Source organism: Mastacembelus armatus, chromosome 6 (assembly GCF_900324485.2).
Source record: "Mastacembelus armatus chromosome 6, fMasArm1.2, whole genome shotgun sequence".
Lineage (NCBI taxonomy): Eukaryota > Metazoa > Chordata > Actinopteri > Synbranchiformes > Mastacembelidae > Mastacembelus > Mastacembelus armatus.
Window position 1 is genome coordinate 7,283,171 of NC_046638.1, and position 23,765 is coordinate 7,306,935.

General features: G+C 41.0%; 1 protein-coding gene across 5 annotated transcripts; it reads left to right on the forward strand.

The window, feature by feature from the left end:
- Nucleotides 1–169: 169 nt before the first annotated feature.
- LOC113132975 (CUGBP Elav-like family member 2) lies at nucleotides 170–21,889 on the forward strand. 5 transcript variants are annotated; one of them, XM_026311450.2, is made up of 13 exons: nucleotides 170–349; nucleotides 10,526–10,722; nucleotides 13,527–13,609; nucleotides 15,272–15,320; nucleotides 15,748–15,882; nucleotides 16,819–16,898; nucleotides 18,049–18,210; nucleotides 18,505–18,568; nucleotides 19,317–19,451; nucleotides 20,154–20,282; nucleotides 20,846–21,022; nucleotides 21,203–21,352; nucleotides 21,711–21,889. In XM_026311450.2, exons 1-13 carry the CDS (start codon nucleotides 237–239, stop codon nucleotides 21,836–21,838), a joined length of 1,602 nt encoding a protein of 533 aa, XP_026167235.1. In that variant the 5' UTR covers nucleotides 170–236; the 3' UTR covers nucleotides 21,839–21,889. The 5 variants fall into 5 exon arrangements, with proteins under 5 accessions (XP_026167235.1, XP_026167236.1, XP_026167237.1 ...); XM_026311451.2 differs by having other exon boundaries at nucleotides 172–349; nucleotides 21,206–21,352; XM_026311452.2 differs by having other exon boundaries at nucleotides 172–349; nucleotides 21,209–21,352.
- Nucleotides 21,890–23,765: the final 1,876 nt, after the last annotated feature.

Consider the following 23,765-nt stretch of genomic DNA (forward strand, 5'->3'; position numbering starts at 1 on the left):
TTTTACAGCCTGCAAACTGGGCTGCCGCAGGCAGCACAATGCATTAGTGCACGATGAGCTGTCAGAGAAGATTATTTCAGCCACGCCAGTCAGGGAAGGGGGTGGGTGCCGCTCTGCTGCACTAAACCAAGGAGAAAGAGTGGGCGGGAGACAGAGAAAGGGAGAGAAACACACAGAGGAAAGAGGGAAAGAGAAGAAAGTGTCCATTACGCCGGGTGGATTTCTCCAGAGCACCGATGTTGGAACACTCTTCTGAGCTGGCCCTGGTGCAGAGTTTGTATGCCAACAGCATGCGCTGTCCCCCCTCTGCGGCTGGGATCTCTGTCAGGAATGAGGACCTGCCTATGAGGTACGTTGGGGTTGGCCCCTCACTGAAATCTGGCTTAGCTTTTGCGGAGCAGCCTGCATTTGGACTGCCTCTTTGTCTGAGCTGGATATTGTCATAGGATGTATTGTTTCCAGTTGAGACATTCTCCCTGCTGTGTGTGTATGAGCAGGTTAGTGTTCTTCTGATGCCCCGAAATGCTTTTTTTTTAAGAAAGCCAGATACCATGTATTTAAATTGAGTGATTTTTGAATGCCCTAATGCATTCTGGTATCATCCAGTTTACCTTGTCCATCTATTCAAAGTTCCACAACAGCTCACATACTCGCATTAACTAGAAATAAAGACAAATGTGTTAGTAATGCAGGTGTTTATCTCTGAATTACACAGGCCACTGAAAAACAAAACCCAGGCCTTACTCTATGATCTCAGTTAAAAATAACATCACATGCCAATTATATTTAAAAGAACAAGAAGACAGATATGCATCTGTCGAGGAATTTGCATACATTTGGTGGAACTGGACCATGATAAGGTGGTATTAGCGTATCTTGACAGAAGATTTCCTCTTGATTTCCTCTTAAGATGAAGTTCCCTCTCTCCATTTTGAGAATCTGTTAGTTGGTCGCCATTCTGCAAATGCTTTCATGAAAGGCAGAGTTAAGGAAAATTGTGCTTTTAAGATCAACTGTGATGCATTCAAAAAGACATGATGCGGTCCCATTTGGGTTTGAAGCTGGTCTATTTTTAACTGTTCAGTTTGTCACGAAAGTGCACAGATCTAAATGTTAGATGGTAATGACTGACCCGTGGGACTTCAGTTCCACTTCATGAGGAAAAACATTTGACGTAAATAACAAAAGCATGCTAAGTGTGGAGGATTATGATAGGATTACAGTAGTAATAATCTGAGATTAAGAATAGGACGCTAGCATTAGGAGGTGCCAGCAACAAGGCATCTGCCTCTGGAAGCCATCCCAACAAACACCTCTTACAAAAGTCAAGCAGATGCATTATAGATGGTAGAAATAAACTGTTAATGAATATTGTGTATTGTTTAGAAAACTACACTGTATTGTACGTACCTTTGCTGGAAACAGGAGCTGCTCCAGAATCTTGCTCCTTTTGGAACAAATCTATTCAATAAAATCCCCTGAGAGCTAATTGAGTCAAAGGAAACATGCAGATGCTGAAAATGGCATGACATTACTTTATTTTTCCTCCATCTTAATGAAACCTGATTCTCCAGAGACATTTGGACATATCTTTTTATAGCAGCCCCTCAAGCTTGCTGGTAATGCTCGCTGCATATTGGGCTTGTCTTCATGTATGGTAAAATAGGTCGCAAATCACATTATGCATACAAACCTCTTTTAGTCACTCTTTAATAGTGCATACTTTGCACTGGTGCCAGGTTGCCTAGAAATTGCTATGGACACAAGGATTAAGTTGGATTTTATAAATGGGATGTTTCTTAACACTCGCTATGAATAATATTTTTGGATTGTGCAGCTGCTGGTGCAGTAATAAATGGTTTGATAATTAGGCTAGGCCCCCTCTGCCTCTCTGTCTGTTATGGCACACAGTACTTGAAAATGCCCCCACCACTCCATGTTTTCCCCCAAGTGTAGAGGCCTCGCCCTGCAAGTCCAGCACAACAAAAGAAGATAGGCTCCCCCTCCCCCAGAGGAACAACAGAACAGCACAAAGAGGAACATAACCTATGACCCTGGGGAAAAGCAAGACTGAAGACAGACAAAAACTGCATTTTAACCATCTCATTCTGACTGGAAGAGATTTATGAACCTTTCAGCAATGTAAGGGAGTAAACAATGTAGAAACAATTTTATTTATCTTTGTAATCCAATAAAAAAAAACCCAGGTGCTTTCTTTAAAGTCCTAGATGGAACTAGGAACAGCATTATTAACCTTGATGGTAATGACTTTATTTAAACATTTAAATTGCTCTCTAATCAGGCTCATTAGACCCCAGACTCTTCCACAGACTCACCTCCCTTCACATTAAAGCCTGACAGGAGCTGGTATTTCTAATGGGTATTATTTCTTTCTGCAAATGCTTTAGGAGTGACTATAGAGATGGTATCGTGATGCTGCTGCAGATTAAATATAATGCACAAATGGGTCATTAAATCTTGTACAGAGCCCCACGTGTCAATCCCTATAGGGGCATTACAGTAATTTTACACTGGGGCTAAAGCGCTGTGAGGCTGGTAGCGGCAGCCGCAGGCAGCATGGTCTCAGACTTTTGTTGGAGAGACCACGCCTCTGGTCTGCTGCAGCTCGGCGTGCGGTGTGACAGCGGCTGCCTGGATTTATTTCAGCCGGGGCCGAGAGAGAGAGAGAGAGACATTAGGAGGAAGGAGGAAGGCGGATACCGGTTCCCTCTCGCTCTTGCTCTCTCATGCAGTTTTGAAGAAGACGCCCCCTCCCTGCACCTGTCCTGGTTCGTCTTCTTGCCGTCTCGCAGGAGTCGAGCGGACCTTCGCTTCTCATTGTTAGACAGACGCTGTTTCGAGCATGACTTCGGCATACAACCTGGATTTCCACCCTCTCACCGAAAGTCGGTTAATGGCGTCGAGCGACACAATGTAAGTAAGCCAACTATCGATTTGCGTTGCGGTCGCATTAGCCTCTACCAGAAACTTGCACATTTGTGAGGTTTTTTTAGAGATAAACACAGAGTTCAGGGCGAGTTGGGAGTTAACGTTAGCTAGCGTTAGCTTAACTTGCTAACGTTGCTAATGACACGAACAGTGACGGAACGCTCACCTGGAGTTGAAGTGGTTTGTTTAACTTGGGTAATAAAATATATAACCACGATACAAGTCGGTGAGATAATTGTAACATCACTCCTAACCACGGAGCATACACCGTCTGGGCGAAAACGCAATTTGCTAGCGACGGTTTCGGGTTCGAGGCGCGCTACAACAGTCCGGTGACATGTGTTTCCGGAGACCACACGTTTCGGTATCAGTCCAGAATAACAACAGTTTATTGTGTTGTTGTGTTACTTTACTTGTACCACAGCACAGGCACCCCGTTGTTTGAACTAACGCTAGTTGGGTATGTACACCTGAGCAAGCGTATGTTGAACTGTAGCTTTTAAACGCGAATTATTCACTGGGTTAAAAGGGAAGTGCGCTGAGTAACGTCGGACTAGTCGCGTAAATGTACGCAGAGTATGCGTTTATTGCATTATTTTACTGGCCTAATAGCTGTTTGTTTTCACTTTCACCGTGCTGTTTAAGTGAACCGTGTTTTTTGGCAGCACACGGGCTAACAGCTCGTGTTGCCTGACGCACTCCCTCCCTGTTTCCCCGCTAGCTAGGCAGCTAGCTCGCTGGTTAGCCACCGTCCATGTTGGATGTAGAGTGCTTACCTAACGGCGCAAAACACGTGGTTTCCTACATTATTGAGCCATTAATGGAAATCTTGTGACAAGGCATGTAAACAAGTGAGAAAAGACACTCACAAAGCGCAGATGTTATAACTCCTGCTCTCTCGACCTGTCAGTTCATCTTGTTAGAAACCACAGAGCCTACTTTTTAAAGCCTGGTTCATTATATATTTGCACTGTTTTCTTGTGCAGTAGTCCTTATCCTTCCATTTCATGGTCTGATACCTGAGGGAGTGTTGTTGGTCAAAATACTGTTTTGTAAGGTTGATTCTTTAAACAGAACAGTTCTCAGTTGTTTTGTCTTGAAGTTGTCTCATTGTGGATTGTCTGAATGGCTGTAATATAAGATTTTGATCTGTCTTTCAGTCCAGTTTGGATCAGGGCTGCAACTAATGATTAATCTCGATTGATTGATTAGGTATTTGGTCTACTAAAACTGTAAACATCACAATCTCCTAGAGCACGTGAAAGCTTCATTAAACATTTGGTTTTACCTGGCTGATTGTCCAAAGCTCCAAAAAATTATGTTGAAGTTTGTCAGACTGTAACAGGAGTTTTGTCTAACTTGCTTTTGTCCAAGTAATCAAATGAGAAAATAATTAACAGGTTATTGGATAATGAGGATAGTTGCAGGCCTATCTGTTGTTATAATTATCCACTGGGGAAAGATTGTGAATGCTGGCACTTTTTTAAAATGCATGTTATGTATATTACATTTTGAAGGATATTTTTTGAAGATTACCTCATCTCTTGAACGTGGAGGCAATGAGGTGGTGATTAGATCACACTCAGCTGTATTTGATTGATTTATCCCTCTGATTGTTGACAGTGATCATGGCTATCACAGCTTAAGCGTGATCCTTTGGCAGCCAACGCAGCCAGAATCCCATGTCAGTAAGCTAGGTGTCACAGTGATCCCCTTTTGTTGTGGCCGGGAAGCTGTTGATCTGTTTGGCGTGTAGGATTTTGACACTGTGTTGGGGGCTCCTCGGGCCAACTGTTGTTTTCCTTGGCTGTGAGGGTGGCTGCAGTGGTGGAGAGAGCGTGCCATGCAGCCAGATGTTGAAGGCCAAAAATAAGAGGAGTCCGATCTTGCCTGTCACCTGTTTCTCTCCTCCTGCTCCTAGATTACAGCGACAATAATTACAATACTGGCTGCGTGCACAGCCTTGTAACGCTCATAATTATGTCCCCTATGTCCAATATGGAGGGGAGGGATCGAAGGTTGAACAAATTCTTCTGCAAGCTTTGCAAACAAAAGATACAGGACAGGGTTGCATAATACCAGATGCGGCCACCGTGTCCATAAAATTGTCATTACTTTGTTGGGTGTCTGTTATCAGCGAAGCCTGCACTAGAGAGATGATGAAGCAGCAAAATATAATTCAAAACTGGATATTAGCACAATGTTATAGATTCCTTTCATCATTCTTGTGTCCAAGAAGTCCATGTTTGTAGTTCACATAAGGTGGAATCAGCTGATTGGCTGGAAAATAGCACTTGAGTGGACAAGTGAAGAGCAGTGGTAATTGAATGGATTGAGTGGATGTGACGAGAACCTCTAAAGGATTGCTTTTGTGGGGAAGGTGGTTTCTGTGCCCTGTTATCAGTGATATGCAAAAATTGCACTTTACACCATCATCTATGTGTGAATAATCAATTACTCATTTGACAGAAATTTTAAATAGCTTTGCTTTTTTTTTTTAAATGTGTAATGCAAAATGGTTTCAGCTACTCATTTATGGTAATTTGATGTATTTGTTATAAAAGGAACTACAAACATATTTGGTTGAGATCTGATGGTCTATTTAAACATTTCAATATAACACTTTGAGCTATACTGAACGTCAAATTATTCAAAAATGAAATTAGTTGCATGTCCATTTGTGCTGGGTGTTATTCTGCCCAGGATGCACTATGTCGAATTTTATGGATTCAGAAATTACCGTTATTTGACTCTACACCTGCCAGTGTTGGTGCAACAAGATATTTACTTTTCTTGGCACATGATTTTTATATATATATATATATATATATATATATATATATATATATAAAAATAGGAAACATCTTAGACAATGTGTGTAGTTTGTAGACATGAACTGAAAGCAAAACACTACATATTTAGGAGAGGGAGTTTTGTATTGAATAAATATCTTCTGTTGCCTATCACACTTAGTGGATGACTAAGCCAGTGCAGTAAGCATACAATGTCAAAGTAATAAAGTATAATTGCTGCTTTTAGTGGGCTGTTTGTCTCTTCATTTGAGATGCATTGGTAAGGCTGCTTGCTGTTCTGGTGAGCTGCACCTGAAGATTTAAATTCATACTTGATCTGAACAATGACAGAAGTGTGAGTGACTTTACTTCACTCACGTTTGACTCTGTTCACATGAGCTTCACTTTTGCAGTGTCATCCATAACCACCAGGGACACTTGTGATTATGGAGCTAATGGTGTGGGCCTTGTCATCAGATGCCGGCCGTCTGTTGGCCCATTCACAGGCTGATTGAACATGTCTGTCTTCATCAAGAGAAATACAATGATGAAATCAAGCCATATTGAGCTGAATAGGAGTTAATGCCAGGAGGAAAATCTTAATAATTGCTCATCAGAACCACAATGTGCTGATTAGGTTTGACCATTATGGAAATCGAATAAGAGTTTCTGCTTAGAGGCCTTAACTGATATCCGTTCTTGGTCGTCATTTGTTTTTCCAAACCTAGGTCACGAGTCTGACTGATTTGTTTAAAGGTTCTAGAGCAAATGTTCTGTAAATCCTGTTCTGTCTCTAGTTGTCTAGAAGTTGCAACTTCAAGCCTGTCAGATATTTTTATTCCACGTTTATGAAGCTGTATTCAACCTGTCAAAGAATATTCTGCTTCTTTTTGTAGTGGTGGAGAAAATGGGTGGATGTAGAAGAGAGATCCATTGTGCTCTACTTGACAGCTGTCAAAGATATTACAAAGGCATTAGAAGCGTTCTGTGTCTTGTTGAATCAGCTTAAAAGGCCATTGGTTTCATCAAAGAAAAAATTACTCGCGATTTAAGGGTATTACTAGCAAACAGCTGTTTCAGTTGACTTTCCCCCTCCTCTGTTCCCAGAAGCATTACATGTGTCCATGTGAACTTTGACTTTTTTTTTGTCTCCAGTAAAGTGTGGCAGCAGTGTGCTACTGGTTGCCAAAACAGCCCAAGGCAAAGAAGCAAGATTAATACTCAAATCAAGAAACAAGTCAGCACTATGTGTGACATTGCCCATAACAAGACATGTTTGATCTATATTTTAATTTAAGCAATACTGTGTGACTTTGACATTTCAAGTATCATACAACATTAATTTATTGCTGATAATAATAAAGATACATTATTTCCTTTCTTTGAACTGTGGAGCTGTTGTTCGTCTGACCCCTGTGTGGTTCAAGGATGACTAATGTCCAGACACAATGCTGTGCTTTCAAAATCATGTGCATTACCAGGCAAATTGGCTGGCTTTCCATTTTGGGCACAGCAAAGGTGTTGCTGGCATACTTGCATGGTCAGAGCTCACCAACAGGACAGACACATGGTCCAGATAAATCACCTGTTTTTATGGGTGGTGCCATAAGAAGCCTGTGACTGTTGTGACTCTGGCTTTGAGTGACTTGTCAGCTGCTGCAGGACATCTTCAATCAAAAAGCACCAACAGCAACATTTTGGTTCCTCTGACCTCAGCTAGCCCAATTTTTTGCTGAAACTCATTTCTCCTGTAGAAATACCTCTTGAAAGCTGACATTGGGTTGTTGAAGGTGTATGCCAGCACCTTTGTGTTGGCCTGATGCCACTGCTGTATTGACATAACATTGTGCTGCTTGACGCTTTAGTAGCACTGATAGACATTAGTTCAACAGGTGCCACTTAAAACTGATATGCTACTGGCAGACACTGAGCCTGAGAGGCAGCTGTCACCTATGCATTTAAAGGAATGCATTGACATTTTGGGATATTAGCTTATCTTACAAAGAGTTAGATGAGAAGTCGGGCTATTTCTTGACCAGGCGCCTTAACTTCCTGAGCTCTGGAGGTGCTGATAGATGGATTTTGTAAACTTTGGGCAGTCGGGTTAGCTCTTCCCCTTTTAGCTAAGCAAAGCTAACTGGCTGCTCACGGGTGCTTCATAGTGTACAGACATGAGTGTTATTGATTCTCTCATTGATCTCTTAAGTGTAGGGCTGCAGCATAGATGCTTTCTACATGGAATGCTCCTGAAGCTTAAATATTTGTTACTCCGATTCCTCCACTTTCAGCCGAAGGGGTCGATACAGCTCTTAGTGTGACAGTACTTAATGTCTGTACACTTTCTCACTGTATATAATTTTAGTAAAACATTTGTATTACTTGAATTGCACAAACTCACTGACTAATAGAAATGTATGTCACATTGACATTTTTGCTGTGATTAAAACTCTTGTGGGGTTGGAGGCAAAGCCAAGGAATATATTTCCTTTTAGCACTCTCTCAGGCTGAAGAGATGATGCACAGGGGGCTTAGGAGTTTAATCATTATAAATGGAATGGGATTTTAGCCGATATGTTTTTTGAATGCTGTCACGCAAATCCAGTTTTCAAGTGACGTTTTCTGTTTCTACAGCAAGATTCAATAAAGGCCCCCAGCAAAATGGCGTCGGCGTACCGCTGGTAAAACTGGATAAATGGTGTCACACACCAGCGCTGTGGCCTTAGCAGACGTAGCTTTCGATGTGTTCCAAAGCATCTCTCTGACTTGGTCCATTGTGCTGTAGGGGAACGGTGAATAGTGTTCTCCAACATGGGGGAACAATATGTGATTGTTCCCCTGCTGTGCTGAAGAAGCTGTAGGTTACTCTCTGTACCGTCGCCAAAGCGCCTGAGGAGGAGATGCACTGCAAAATCTCTCCCTGCTAACCAGCGATTCCTGGAGGTTTAGGGTGCTGCGGTGCTGTTTTTGTGAAGCTGTTGGAACTAGTGGGAGGGGGCACCCATCTCTTTTTGGTGGAGAGAGGCTTTTGTTTCACTGGAGCTTGTTTCTGTTTATATGTCGTCATTCAAATGTGTTGACAGCCGCCAGGAAAAAAACAAAAAAACAAAAACTACTTCTTACCAAGGCAATTGGATTTCAGAGCAATAAGAACTAAATTGTAATTTGTTAGCATGTCATTCAAGTCTCTAAAGGAGTTTGGTGTTTCTGCGGAACGGCTTGGCTCAATTTGTAAGAGATGGATGGCTCGCGTCCAAAGGTCTGTGTGTAAAATTGTTTTTACATGAGTCAACATTAGTCTGTTTTTGTCAGTCTCACTTATGCAATATTTTGGTTTTATTTTAGAGTTTTTGGACTGTTAGCATACTAGTCTCTCCTTTTTGTGTTGTACTTGCAATCACTGGCCTTCTTGATCTCTGTAGTACTAGAGTATGTAGTGGGAGTGAAGCTTTATGCTTAATATGATTTCTATGTTCCAACACCCATACATGGCTGTGGCTACAGGCTCATTTCAGTTTTACAGCACTTCTACCCCTGTCAGGGAATGCTTGAGTTTGTGTGTGTGTGAGACAAAGGTGCTGTGGTCTTGGATACACTGGTGTGTATTGATTCTCTGTCAAGACTTGCCTCAAAAGAAAATGGCACAATTTACTATTTAGCTCATCTCCATCACTGCTGTACTACCCCCACGCACCCACGTTGTTGCTCAATATGTGGTTGACTATGCAGTTGGGTGTTTATACCAACTGTTATTGCAAACATTACATTGTTTTAACATCTACTTTGAGTTGCACAGCGACCAGTTTCTGCCTTTACAGTATACAGTACAGTGCTAAAGTACAAAGTATACTTGCTATTACTTTTACCATCCAGTTTTCAGTAAATTGAGCATGGAAACAAACTGCTGTCAAAAATAATTTTTAGTGCTTTGATTTAGTTGTTTTTGGAGAAAAATATGTTGCAGATTTGGAAAAGCATGTAACAGCATCTGGCAATAACAATACAATTTATTAAAAGGGATTGTCAGTTAGCCACATTGTAAATGACAGGACTATGATGGGTAATTTGTAAGCTATAGAAGATACAATGGAAAGACTGGACTAAAAACTAAACACCATTTGTGTGTTTCTCTTTCTAACCTGTGAGATGTTTACTTTGACACAGTCATGACCCACAGAGGAACCTGTTTTGCTGGTTTTTGTAAACTCTAACCCAGAGCTCAGTAACACACTTTAATATGATAATTAAGGTCTAAAACAGATAAATTGGCAGAATAGCTTTTCATAGACCACTTTGAAGTAGATTTAATATGCACTCGTATGTTTAATTTCATTGGTTTCAAATCTTGCAAAACTGTTTTAGTTGTTCCCCCCCATATATCCACACGTCATTTCGACACACAAAACTGATCATTTTCCTGGTCGTGTGAAAGTTTTTTTTTGTTTTTTTTTTCCTCCAAATTTAAATAATGCCTTTCATTCACATAAAGTATTGAAGTATTCTACTAAAGTTAAATATAAGAGCCAACCTACATTAATTAGTTTCTTAAATAATATGCTGCTGACCTCCACTTTAGATTAGATGTTAGGCAGCAATGTCGGACCGAAGTGTTGCCATATTGCTTTTGATGTTAGAGCATTTAATTATCCTGTAATCCAGGTTGCCTTAACTCTGTCTTTAGTGAACTTACTGCAAATCAGCCAGTTCAAACTTAAATGAATTTTCAGTAGACTCTTAAAAATTAATTACATACTTTTTTTTTTTTTTTTCCCCTCTCTCTGTCTTAGCAACGGCAGTGGCAGTAAGATGAATGGGTCACTGGAGCATTTAGACCAGCCAGACCCGGACTCCATCAAGATGTTTGTTGGACAGATCCCACGCTCCTGGTCGGAAACAGAACTTAAAGAGCTTTTTGAGCCATTCGGCGCTGTGCACCAGATCAACATCCTTCGTGATCGCACCCAGAATCCCCCTCAGAGCAAAGGTATGGTCAGACCAAGAAATTGTGTGATAATACTACTTGACTTTTAGTTATGGCTATCACTTTTATATTTTACTATTAGAACTATTATTAGAAAAAAACTAAAAAAAAAAAAAAATTAAACGGTTGGTTGTTTCCTTTCCAAATTGTACAGTAAATTTTACAGAAAAGCCTGAGTCATTATATGGCCACTATTACCCTCTACCTGTATTTCCCTGGCCTTTAGCTGTCAGGCATAAAGTACAAAAAAACTTATCACATCATGTACCATCACATTTCAGCACAAATCCCTTACGTGATGTCCAGCATTGCTTTTCTGTACATGCAGTGGACCTATATTTGTGTTTACTGATTTTAATAATTCAGTAGTCTGTTTCAGAGATAAAAACGTTTTTAAATATGTGCATATAGAAATATTTTAACTTTGCCTTGTTGGTTTAAAAGCTGTACAGTACAAAGTAAGTGTTACTCAACTGCAATTTTCCGTTAAGACATCCGTCGACACGCTCACCTTAGAAATGGTGCTCAAGATGAGTGATTCAGTTTAAGATGCAATTAGAGGAGACGGTGAAGTGGAAGCCCACTGTCTGGAGAGAGCTGAAAAGTGGCACTGGAAGGTGCTCAGTCTCCTGTAACTAACTGCAGGTGAATAAAGTAAATGACAGTTTCCCTGATGTAACTGTCCTGGCTTTACAGCATCACCCAAATTTCAATTCCCTCGATGGTTGGATGACTCACTTTGGTTAAAGGCTCTAATCCACTCTTAGGTTTTAATGTGGTGCAGCCATGTTTGATGCTGGAATCTCTTTTGTGCTTACAAGTGGTTTAACACACCTGAAATCTGGCCGTCACTGAAGGTCTTATAGTTAAGTTGCATCACTTGTAGCTTCTGAGGTGTGTCTAGGACCATTGGCAGTATTTGGCCCCTATCAGCCACTATTCCTCTGAATGACTGTAAAATTGCAGTCTGAGAGAGTGATGCCTTAATCAAGTGAGTTGATGATTTTACCTGTTTAAACAGTTGGTCCTCATTTTTGCCTTTTACAAGCAAAAGATCGACTTACAGCTGCTAGTTTGGAGACGGACATTTTGCTTTTCTTGTTTTTTTTAGTTCTTTTTCCATCCCTTTCCTTTCGTCTACAAAAACATAAATAATTTACGAAGAAAAACCAGATGCTGCTTTTTAATGTTCTAAATACAGTTTATGCTGTCTTCATCTGTATTCAGCTCTTTGGGGGGCAATACAAACAGGAATGAGGGGAGACCGGACAAAAAAAAAAACTGAGCTTCTTATTTAGATCTCAGTTCCTCACTTCACTGACTGTGATAGTCAATAGAGCCTTTAGTGTGTCAGGGCCCTAACAGCAGCACACTCTGTCACCAGGGCAGCACTCGAATTCACATGATCAGGCTTTTTAACAAAACATGTACACATCAAACATCACCAAATAACACACTGTGTTCAGTCTCCAGGGTGCTTATTCTGCTCTGTGCACATAGGAATATACAAGCAACACTGTGCAGTTCATTGGAAGGCTGAAGGGTTCAATGCCCTTTTATTTTTTTCTGCAGAGTGTCAGCTGTGATGCCCTATTGACATGTTAATGTATTCTAATAGATAATCTGCCCTGATCACGGCGGTCTTTGACTCACCGAGACTGTGAGGTGAATTTGTTGCAGCAGAACCCCCACACCCATCAATTTCACTGCCTGTCCTCCTTTCCCAATGGTCAGATTCCTGCTGTGTGAAATAGGGGGGCAGTTTGATCAAAGCACAGTAGCCTGATGCTAGCAGACTTGTATTTATTTGTGTTGCAGCTAATACACCCATCACCTACCTCTTATGTCTTAATCTTGCTTTTGTTTGAATGGTTCTTTAAAATTGCTGTAATTCCACTTCCATTTTGGTTTACTTTGCCATCAGTCTGCTGAAGAACCATCATATTTTTAGGCCACACCTACTGCAGGTCATGAAAAAAATCATCTGATAATTATCACGCTTCTGGATGGTTTATTGAGCTCTAGTAAATCGGAGGCAGGCTGAAACAGCAGAGAAAGAGAGCATAGTTGGTTGCGAGAGAGAAGACAGCAGCTCGATGCATATTAGAGTTCAGCCCTCCCCGCGGCCTGGGAGCTCCAGTAACAGCATAATACACACTATGTAGGTCAGAGACGCTGCAGTGCTCCACTTCCCCAACCCAGTGAAACTGACAGGCTGGAACGCCACTGGCAGTCTGCTGGGACGAAAGGATGAGAGCCTTTTTTTTTTTTTTTTTTTTTTCTCTTTTCTTTTTCTCCCCTGCTCTACTGCTCTTCATCCCCCTCCCCCACATTCCTCTTCCTTGCTGTCACTCCCTCTTGTTTCTTTGTGCTGTTTTCATGCTTCATGTATGTACATTTGTGTGATTGAATCTTATATAATTTGGTACCCCTCTCTCTGTGTTGTGTTGATGCATTGGTACTGTGCCCTGGCTTGTCCAGGCTGTGTTGACATGTGGACTGTGCATCTAAGCCTGTGGTCATCTGTACGACCATGTCACACAGCCTTCAACTATCTAATTACTCCAGTGTCCTCGCTGCAAGCTCCTGCATGAGCTGTGTGCACCATTTAAGAGTTGGCGCTAAGAATATGCTGTCACATTTTTCTAACATGTGATATGTGGAGAGCATACTTTCATCATTCATTTAGCTTCTTTCTGCTCTGTAGCACTCACAGTATTAAATTTTCTCTCTGTATGCACTGTGTTTTAATACTGTTTTTGTCCCCCCCCCATCTATTGTTTGTTCCCATTTTGCTCTCTCTGCAGGATGCTGTTTTGTAACTTTTTATACAAGAAAAGCTGCACTGGAGGCCCAGAATGCACTGCACAACATAAAGACCTTAAGTGGGGTGAGTAAGCACAGTATGGGCTGCTTTTAGCTGCTTGAGCCCCTCTACATCTCTGGTGCAGGCTGAGAGCTGTGTGCTGGCTGATAATGAGCTCATGGCTCACTGAATGACTGTCTGGCCTGAGAAATATTTCAGCCCCCACTCTGCACTAACACTACACAGAGGACTGCACTGAACCTCAACATACTGAATTGATAAGCACGCATGCAGGTATTGAGTAAAGTGTGCTTGACCAGGCAGCAGGTTGTTCGCTGAAGACCTGATCGCCCCAAAGTGGAACAAACAAATTAATGCTTCTCTTCATGAATCATTATTGCACATCTACATTTTTACTTCCCAAAGTTCAAAGTATTAAAGGAGGCAAGTTGAAGTCTTATGAATGAAGTGGTTTGAAGAGTGTGGTCTCTTAATTCCTAATCTTATTTATCTACAGAGCTTAAAGCTCAGTCAACAGGAATAAGTTAAATTGCTTGTTAAACCTCTATAAATCTGCCCTGCCTACACACTATTCTAAATTGGTCTTATTCCAATCAATGAAATCCATAGCAAACTACTCTGGCTGTCAATTAAATCAATATCACACTCTATTGGAAAAGGAGCCACTGTCAGTGAGGTTACAGGTAAATATTGATCCAGGTTGATAAATGAGTGTAGCAGGCTGAGTATACAGGCTTGGCTCTCTTCACTGGAGGACTATCAATCAGCTAGACATTTCAAATAAAGTGTGGACTAACAGCTCAGCTCCCGAATCCCAATTCTTGGTCATATTGTTACTGGCATTGACTGCAGGTGGTTTGCGTGACAGAGGAAAAGCCTGTTTCCCTGTTCCTGTTTTCTCTCCCTTCTGTGCCTTGTGCTCCTTGGTCAGTGACGCTAGCCAGTACCCATACTGAGCAGGCCATCTGTCTGCTTCTCTTTAGTGCTTGTCAAAAACAAACCCACCACATTTTATAAATATAACCTGCTCAAGCATCTCGTGGCTACATTTGTCTTTTCTTTCAATCACATGGCAAAGGTGAATGTGCTAAAAATATATTAATCGCTGGTTGTTCTTTGACAAAAGTGTTGATTAAATGGCACAAAATGACAGATCCTAAAGCGTTTCCTCTCCATCTACTCTCGCATAATGAGCACAGCTTGAAAAGGAGCGTCATGTTCAAAGATCTCAGAGGCTGATTCGAATGAGATTTTTCACAGCTTTGCTACACCTTGTAATATGATGGTGTAAGGGGGTTAAGAAAAAGTATTATATCATGTTCTAAAGCTACAACTCACTGAACATTTGAAAGCAATACAGACCTGACTTGCTTGTCAACCATCTCTGCAAAGCAGTTCTGGGGAAGATGAGGGGTGTTGACAGGAAGAATCAATAAATTTCATCACAAGTATGCACTACAGCAAGAGGTGAAATCGGATAGTGGTGAATTTGATCCCTGCCATCAACTCTTTCCTTCTGAATTTGCCGGTGGTGAGAGATGATTGTACTAGAGTGAGGGAACAAAACAAGAGGTAGATAAATGCTTCAAGAATGGGGCAGTCTGGTGTGAAAATACGAGACCCTTGTGATGAAAGATACCAAGGCCACAAATCTGCATGGCTTGCTATGGCGACAGATTTGGCATTAACCAATATCTCTACATTTTTATTTATTTTATTTTTCAGATGCATCATCCTATCCAAATGAAACCTGCTGACAGTGAGAAAACAAGTGGTAAGTGGAAGAGCTAAATTTCAGGTTTTAAAAAGAGGCAGGGGCTGGATTGTGCCTCTTTAATGCCAAAATGAAGGCCTGAGAAGGACTTAGCTCGGGGAATGAGCAGCAATAAACAGTTTACACAGTGTCAGTTAAGAGAATTAAGGGGTTTAAATGGCACCAAGAGGGGGAAAAAAATGGAATAGGTAAAGAGCACAAAATGAGTAATCTCTAGAGAAGTAACTAGTGAGGAAAGCAAAGTTGCATAGATTTGTACAAGAGGCTGGTACCATCAGAGGCAGAAAATGTGGCAGTGTGACAAGGAGCTTGAAGAAGAGGTGTGAGATTTAGTGCCTGATGTAACTGTTGCTTTCATAGCTTTGTGATTGTTTGGGTTTAACTGAAGAGCTGTTTCTTTTTTTTTTTTCTTTTTTCGGTTGTGCAGCAGTAGAAGACAGAAAACTCTTTGTTGGAATGGTTTCAAAGAAATACGGCGAGAACGAGGTCAGAATGATGTTCTCATCTTTCGGACAGATCGAAGAGTGCCGAATTCTCCGGGGACCAGATGGTCAGAGCAGAGGTAGGTGTGCTTTCAGCATAGACACATTGTGTTCTTGGCCTCGCTGCTGCCACCTTCAGTGTAGTTGAGTATATACTGCCATCAACTATTTATAAAGGCCCCTCCCTACTTCTTCATCTCTACCCTCTTCACCCCGAAATCAAGTGCTGTTCGCCTCCAGTGGCACCCATTTCATCCCCATAGTCTATTCTCCTGTCACTGTGACACTCAACCTCCACATCTAGTGCTGAAGGGCCACTGCACTTGCTGTCCAGCACAATGGGCTGTTGCCTTGGCAACCACTGGCTGCTGGTGTTCGTGGGCTCAGCTGGCAGGCGGCTCAGCTCGGCTCAGCTCCTCCTTTACCACCTCCTTCATCACACTCTACAAAGGCTGGAATTAGCCTGTCGTTGCATTTCCTACATAGCTCTCTGCTGTATAAAGCCTCAGAAGGCAGGCGGCACAGGGCTCTCATGTTAATGTATATGTGATTAAACCTCGTAGGAGAGACATTTCACTTCACTTTACTTTTCTTTCTCTAAAAATGTACACCGTATAATCAAAATTTGACATCAACTGAATTACCATCTGAAGTTTACAGATCTGACATTTTTTTTGCAAATTAAAGCATTTCCTGTGTGTATTTGTGTGCATTTTATGTGTAAATAATCACATTGACTGTTTCACCATGACACCACGTAGTCAGGCCTCTCTGGGTGGCAATTTAATCCGTCAATCACTGTGCTCATGTGACACGTGTTACTGTTCTCCTTGTTGTGTTCTTTCTCCATGTGCTAACCAGTGAGGGTGGTTTTGTGTGCTTGGGAGTTGCCATTCTCTGTACTGTAATGTGTTTTTTGGGGTTCATAACGAGTTGTCCAAACCTTTTGTCTTGTTTTGTTTCTTCTTGTCCCTTCCTCCCTCCTCCCCCCCTCTCCTATTGTTCCCCCCCTACAGGCTGTGCGTTTGTCACATTTGCTACCAGGGCAATGGCACAGAATGCAATCAAAACCATGCATCACTCTCAGACTATGGAGGTACTGTACCCCTTAGCACCTATTTCTCATTCCCCCCCTTTCTCCTGCATATATTCTGCTGCCCCCTTGCGTTGGAAAGATGAAGCACATGTTCAAGCAGATGGCCTGCATTCATCACAGAGCATGAATCATTTCCAAAACCACTCTTGCTAATTACAAAATTACATTATCTGTAAAATTATTGAATAAAAGTTGAAATATTGCATCCCACCTAGCAGCTGAATCCAAAACTAAGAGGACAAGTTGTCAAGCTGTCATTTCTAATTTTGGGCAGGACTAAATTAATCTTTTGATTCTGATAATATTCTAGAGCCTAGCCATCATCTATGTTTTGGACCACAGGGAAAACAGCCTATTCCATCAAGTATAGGTTACCAAAGAATTAACCTAGCCTGGTGTAACCACACTATTCAATTTCTACTAAAACTGGGTCCATGTCCTCGTATAGTAGTCTTTGTGGAAGTGGAGCACCATTAATTTGACAGCTAGCAGGTCAGAGGCTCCCCAGTGAAGCATCAGACCAAGTCTAATTAGGAGCTCAACCAAACATAACACTCCTCCTACCAGATTAAACACAGGCCCCAGTGGTGGTGCCACCTATTTTGCCCATATTATAACCTACCCAGTTCTCATCTGCCATGGGAGGTGTTGCTGGTGCAGAAGCCATTCCCCCTGTCCAGCCTGGTCCCTGTCTGGCTCTCAACTCTCAAAATAGTTTTGCACCGCATGCCTTGTGTCCATGGGTCTGTCTGAACAGTATGTGACTGTTTGCGAGATTGTGTATTGTAATGCATTTTTCTTGTTAATGTCTGCTGACATATCCTTGTATTTTTTTTTTTTTTTTTTTTTTTTTAAATGTTGTCTTCATCTGTTGTCTGCTTCTCTGTGAGCTTGATTCAGCTCAGAGTGCTTAAAAGACTCACTGTCTGCAGCATTGTCCTGTGCCCCTTTTTGGAATGTCGCCTGGCTCAGCTATGCATGGCAGATGTCCTCTTGTGTCCTCTTCAGGCATTAAAAACTGTCTTGAGGCATAGATAATACCCCTCTTCTTAAAAATTCCTTGCAATGATTGTGTCCTTGCACTGGAGGAAAAAAGTGTGGAATCTTCTATATGCTTCTGAACTAGTCTGATGTCTCTTAACCTTTTCAGGGCTGTTCCTCACCTCTGGTGGTAAAGTTTGCCGACACACAGAGAGATAAGGAGCAGCGGCGCCTACAGCAGCAGCTAGTACAGCAAATTCAGCAGCTCAACAGTGCCACCACCTGGGGAAACCTGGCTGGCCTGGGGACCCTCACACCACAGTACCTAGCTGTAAGAATTATTCAAGCAACCAGCTCTGCTGAGCTGCACAGCTACTCATGAATTATGTGACACGCTTAGTTTCTGTAAAATATATTAGTACTTACATAGTATTACACCATATGTTGACTCTGTGGTAGAGTACAAGAGTAGAAAATAAACTATACCAAACAATACATTTGTAATTCAACAATTCATAAAAACAAGTTTTCACTGTCATTATGGGTTACATAGAATACTATGTTTTGGAAAAATGGCAAATTAAACCTACATCAGTGTCCGCTGTTATTTCTTTGTACTTAACAGTTGCTTCAGCAGGCTGCATCTACCAGTAACCAAGGTGGTTTCAATGGCATCCAGAGGCTAGGAGGTGAGTTAATCCTCTGAGGTTGAGAACACTGTTCTTAAGCTATCCTCTATAAATGAACAAGCCAACAATTTTCATGTCACCAGCCTTGTGACTCAGGGCTCTACACCCACATGGTTTTAAGTAAATCACATTTCTCTTTCAGATCACAGGCACATTAATAACCAGTTCTGCCATTCTAGACCTGTGCAGGCCTAGATCACACAGTACAGCACCATGAACAAGATCTAAATAAAAATGCACTTAATTTTTGAAGAATACAATGTTACATGTTCAAAGCAAAAATGATGATACATAGCACCTTGCTTTATGTGGCTGTTTTGGTGTTTATCACCAAGTATTGTATTTTCCCTTTTATAATTGTTCTTTAATACAGTCCTCATATCAGTGTGAAACTAAATGCTGTATGTTGGCTAATAAAGGAAATCAAAGTGACCAAATGTGATGGCTTAAGCATGCTTGGAAAAACAAAGATGATTAAAGATAATTTTATGAGAATGCCTCAGGTGGCTACTTAACCAATAAGAGTGAATGGAAGGCAGTGAGACTGCTAGAAACTAGTATTGCCAGCAAACAAACCTAGATTGAATAAACAGATTTACAAGTTAAAGCACAATCCTGAATGCACCTCCTTTTGTCATCTGTGCTTGCATTTTGGAGCCATCTTTCCTCAGAGACCATCTAGAAAAGTGTTTTCTACACACATTTAAAAATACTTGATATTCATCTACTTTGTTCATTGTCACTGCAGGTGTGAATCCCCTTCAGCTGCAGAACTTAGCCACATTAGCTGCTGCTGCGGCTGCAGCTCAGAGTTCTGGCAGCCCAACTACCACCAACACCCTGTCCACAAACAGTGGAGCCCTGGGAGCTCTGGCCAGTCCAGGTAATTAAAAAGGATCATAAGCTAAATTAAGTGCATGTTTATGTGCATGTGATGTACATCTAGCATTAATCATTTTGAACCACCCAGTTTGTGTCAAACCCTGTGACAATGATCATATTTGTTTTAGTTCAGTTGAAGTGTTTATGGATGTTTCACTTACTGAGATTTTCACCTTGTGTGGTCTCAATTGTTAAATTCACCTCTCTGTCATACTTTTTCTTGCCATGCCATTTAAATATAAGCCTTAAAAAAATGTCTTGCCCGTTGAGATGCAAGTGTCCACAAATAAGCCCTGCTGCTGTGATGATATCTATCAACTGCTCTGAAAACCTCATCTGCTATTTGCCTAACGGCCCTTATCCGTTCCTCGTTTATTTTATGGGAGTTAATCACCCATGTATAAAATTTTATGAGAGCCCCCATTTCCCTTTAATCTGTGTAAATATACATTGGCTCCATCTGTCTTAGTTTAGCATATTGCTGCTGTGTTAATGACCACTCCTCGTTAAGAGACTTATTTTTAACTGGCCCCTCACTGCTGTGTCACACTCATAATCATAACAGTTTGTGGTAAAGCTGCAGGACTTTGAAAGTGATATGAGGTTCTTTTGAACATGAGCATATTACTCTTGTGATAACCCATATATCTTGATATCCCATATCTTGGTGAGAACCCATCCCTTTTATTGTCTCTCTCAACAGCCGGTTCAACAGCAGGGTCCAGTGCCGGTGCTGCCATGAACACATTGGCATCTCTGGGCACCCTACAGGGTCTCACTGGGACCTCTGTGGGCCTCAACAACCTTAATGCGCTCACCAGCAGCGTCAGTGGTGAGAATCTTTTCTGCTAGGAGAGGAAACCAAAAATAACTCTCATTTTAATTTATGCTACTTTTTACAGCTACATTAAATGATTTTGATGGATTAAAAAGGTCTAACTCAACTGGATTTTTTTTAATCTGTTGGACATGTAAGTAGGCAATTCCTTGTTAAAGCTGTGTTCAATGAGACAAAACCATTAAATGGGGGGGGGGGAAACTACAGGCCCCTCATTTTTGTTGTATGATAAAAGAATGAACCTATATCAAAAATGTGCTTCCAAGTCGATCACTTTATAACGGAAATGCCAAACAGCTTTTGGATGAGATCCTGCTTTCAAGTGTGTTCTTACTCTTGAGACCATATTGTTTACTATTCTTCTACCTTTTCATTAGCTTTTTCTACCAGTCAGTTATAATCAGCTCAGCAGTTGTAATATGTGTTCATCTTAAGTCCTAACACCCAGTGTCTGTATTTGAGTTAGACCTTTGCACCCCCTAATGGTCAGAATTGCTTGCAGACATTTTACAGCTTGCACAAAATATGAATGTGTGTATCTGTATTTTGTTTTTTAGGTTTAGGGTCCATGAATGGAGGCCTAGGAGCCTCCATGGCCAATGGGTCAGCAGCCAGCCCCATGGATGCACTGACCCAGGCCTACTCAGGGATGCAGCAGTACACAGCCTCTGCCCTGCCCTCCCTCTACAGCCAGTCTATCCTGCAGCAGAGTGTTGCTGGAAGCCAGAAGGAAGGTGAGAAGATCCTCAGCGCACACCAGTACACTGACGTCACATATTCACATTAATCATGTTAATTCTGCCATAGTTTGTTTTTCACAGCATTCAGTGAATATACTTTTGCAGTAATATTAAACATATTCTTATACATCTAAATTTGGTTCTAACTTGAGTTTCTGGTTTTCTTACTAAATGGAGTAGGACCAGAGGGTGCCAACCTGTTCATCTACCACCTGCCCCAGGAGTTTGGGGACCAGGATCTTCTGCAGATGTTCATGCCTTTTGGAAATGTGGTTTCTGCCAAAGTCTTCATTGACAAACAGACCAATCTGAGCAAGTGCTTTGGTAAGTGTGTCAGCACCACTTGTCTCTGAATTTCTCTTCATTCCAATTAATAAATTCTGCCAACTTGTTGTATTGTGCACAAACTGTGTTTGCTATGTTGCCAACATAAATTTCTAGATTTTTACTAGTCTTCTTTTTGTAATAATGCCAAGACAGTATTAATGAAGTGCATGTGATGAGCTGTGCACATTTGTTTGCTTTGCACCTTTGTATGAAATGTGTCACAGTTACATGAGCATACCTCATGTATTTAAAAGATTCCCTTTTGTTAATATATAAAAGGAATTCTTTCAATATAAAACCTGGTTTCAAGTTTCTCTTTGTATGTATAATACTTGTCCTTTTTGTTTTTGTTCAGGGTTTGTCAGCTATGACAATCCTGTGTCTGCACAAGCTGCCATCCAGGCCATGAATGGTTTCCAGATTGGAATGAAGAGGCTGAAGGTTCAGCTGAAGCGTTCCAAGAATGACAGCAAACCCTACTGATCCTAGCTCCGGGGCCTTCCCCCCTCCCCAGCTAATGCTAGCACTGCTAGGGTAAGTTCACCCTCCAGTCAAGGCCATCACAGCAGAGACTCATTGGGGCAGGGGGAAAGGAGCCCACCACTGGAGGGAGACTCGCCCTATTCCTAAAAAGTGTTTGCAATGATCTTTCCACATTTTGCTGTATTTCATTCCTGCGTTTTTCAAATATAATTTGAGTCAGATTAATATTTTAATGTATATGATTATTTATGACTATCACTGGAGTCAGTGTTTGCTGGAGGTATTTTGTGTCACTGTAATTAGTGGAGAGCATCAGCTGTGTTTCCATGCCATTTCATTGCCTTCAGGCCAAGCTAGGCTACCTCTCTTTCTCTATTAACAAACTCTTCCGGTCATTCCATCCATCCTCCAAGTCTCCCACAAGGGACTGGCTCTAGATGGATCTCTGTGTGGTGCCAAATACAGAGTTTGTGCATGTTGGAGTCTCTGCCATATGTCCTGGTGATGTCATTCCTTAAATCTGTGTAGTGTTTTTGTGTGTTGGGAGAAATGGGTGGGGGGGATGTTTACCGCTTTGTCCTTGCTGTATGTGGTGGTTGGCGTTGTTTTTGTGCCTCATGGCTAAATGATTCTTGTGCTGTGCCCCTAACTTTCTCTTCTCTCCTTTGTCTTCTCTCTCTGTCTCTGTCTCTCTTCCTCCTTTCATGTTTTTGTTCCTTTTTTAGAACAAATCTCCATGCCTGTTTGCTCATCATTAGCCTAGCATGTCTTCATGATGTTGACAGCCAAGCCAAACTCCTGGCCTCATCATCCAACCATTGTCTGTGATGTCTCTCTAAGCTCGCCTGACCAATACCTGGCCACCCACTGACCCTTGACCTTAGCTCAACCTGATTTTTCTGCATGTATATTCATTTTTGGTTTGTTTTCTTTTTTCTGTATAGAAATGTGACAAGTGGGAGAGGTCAAGCAAATCAATGTGAAAATGTACCTATGTTGAATTAATTTGAATTTTTTTTTTTTTTTTTTTTTTTTTTTTTTTTTTTTTTTTTTTGCTAATGTTTAAAACCTGTGGGATTTCTTCTTTTTAATTTAGCTTTGTGGTTTGTTTGTTTTTTTTTTTTTGTTTGTTTTTTTTTTAACCTCTCTCAGTAAAGTTCACTTGAAAGTTGAATACAGGGATTGGCACACAGCTGTGCTATTTGGTGCCATTAGCAATATTTTGGGTTCTTAAAAAAAAAAAAAAAAAAATGCTTCAGACCACTTTCCAACACTTTTGAAAGTCTGACCAGTAAAACCCCTCTCAGCGCTCTGTAATGATCTCTACATTTTGCGGGCAGTGTGATGATTTACACCAAGGCTATTTAAAGATATATTTTTCTTTTCTTTTACAAAAATGTCCAGTGTATTTTATTTTTTTTCTTTAAACTATTGATGGCACAATAAAAGGTACATTGCTCTGCTTAGAGAAATGACTACCTACATGAGTCAGTCAACTTTTTTAGAACTAATTCACAAATAGACAATCTGTGGTTTAAATGCACACTTAGATTACCTATATTTTATACCATTGAATCTATAGAGGTTTAACTAACAGAACCCAGGCAAAACCTTGGGTGTTTTGTAGATTATGTTGTAATGTCATCTGTGTTTGGGGAGTCTTCAGTGTATTACATTTTAAAGAGGACTAAAATCAGTTTGATCAGTGTGACCATTTGAGGGTCATTTCTAGTAAATTTAAAAAACACTTTAAGTCAAAAATTCTTCTGCATTAATTTCAGCTTCTAGAAAAAAGTAGTTTTTTTTTTTTTAAAGTCACATTTTGAGTATTTAGTCTAAATATATATTTTTCTTTTTCCTGAAAAATTTTGTTCAACTTCTACGGTACATCTTGTTAACTTTCTGTGAATTTCTTGTTAATATTGGA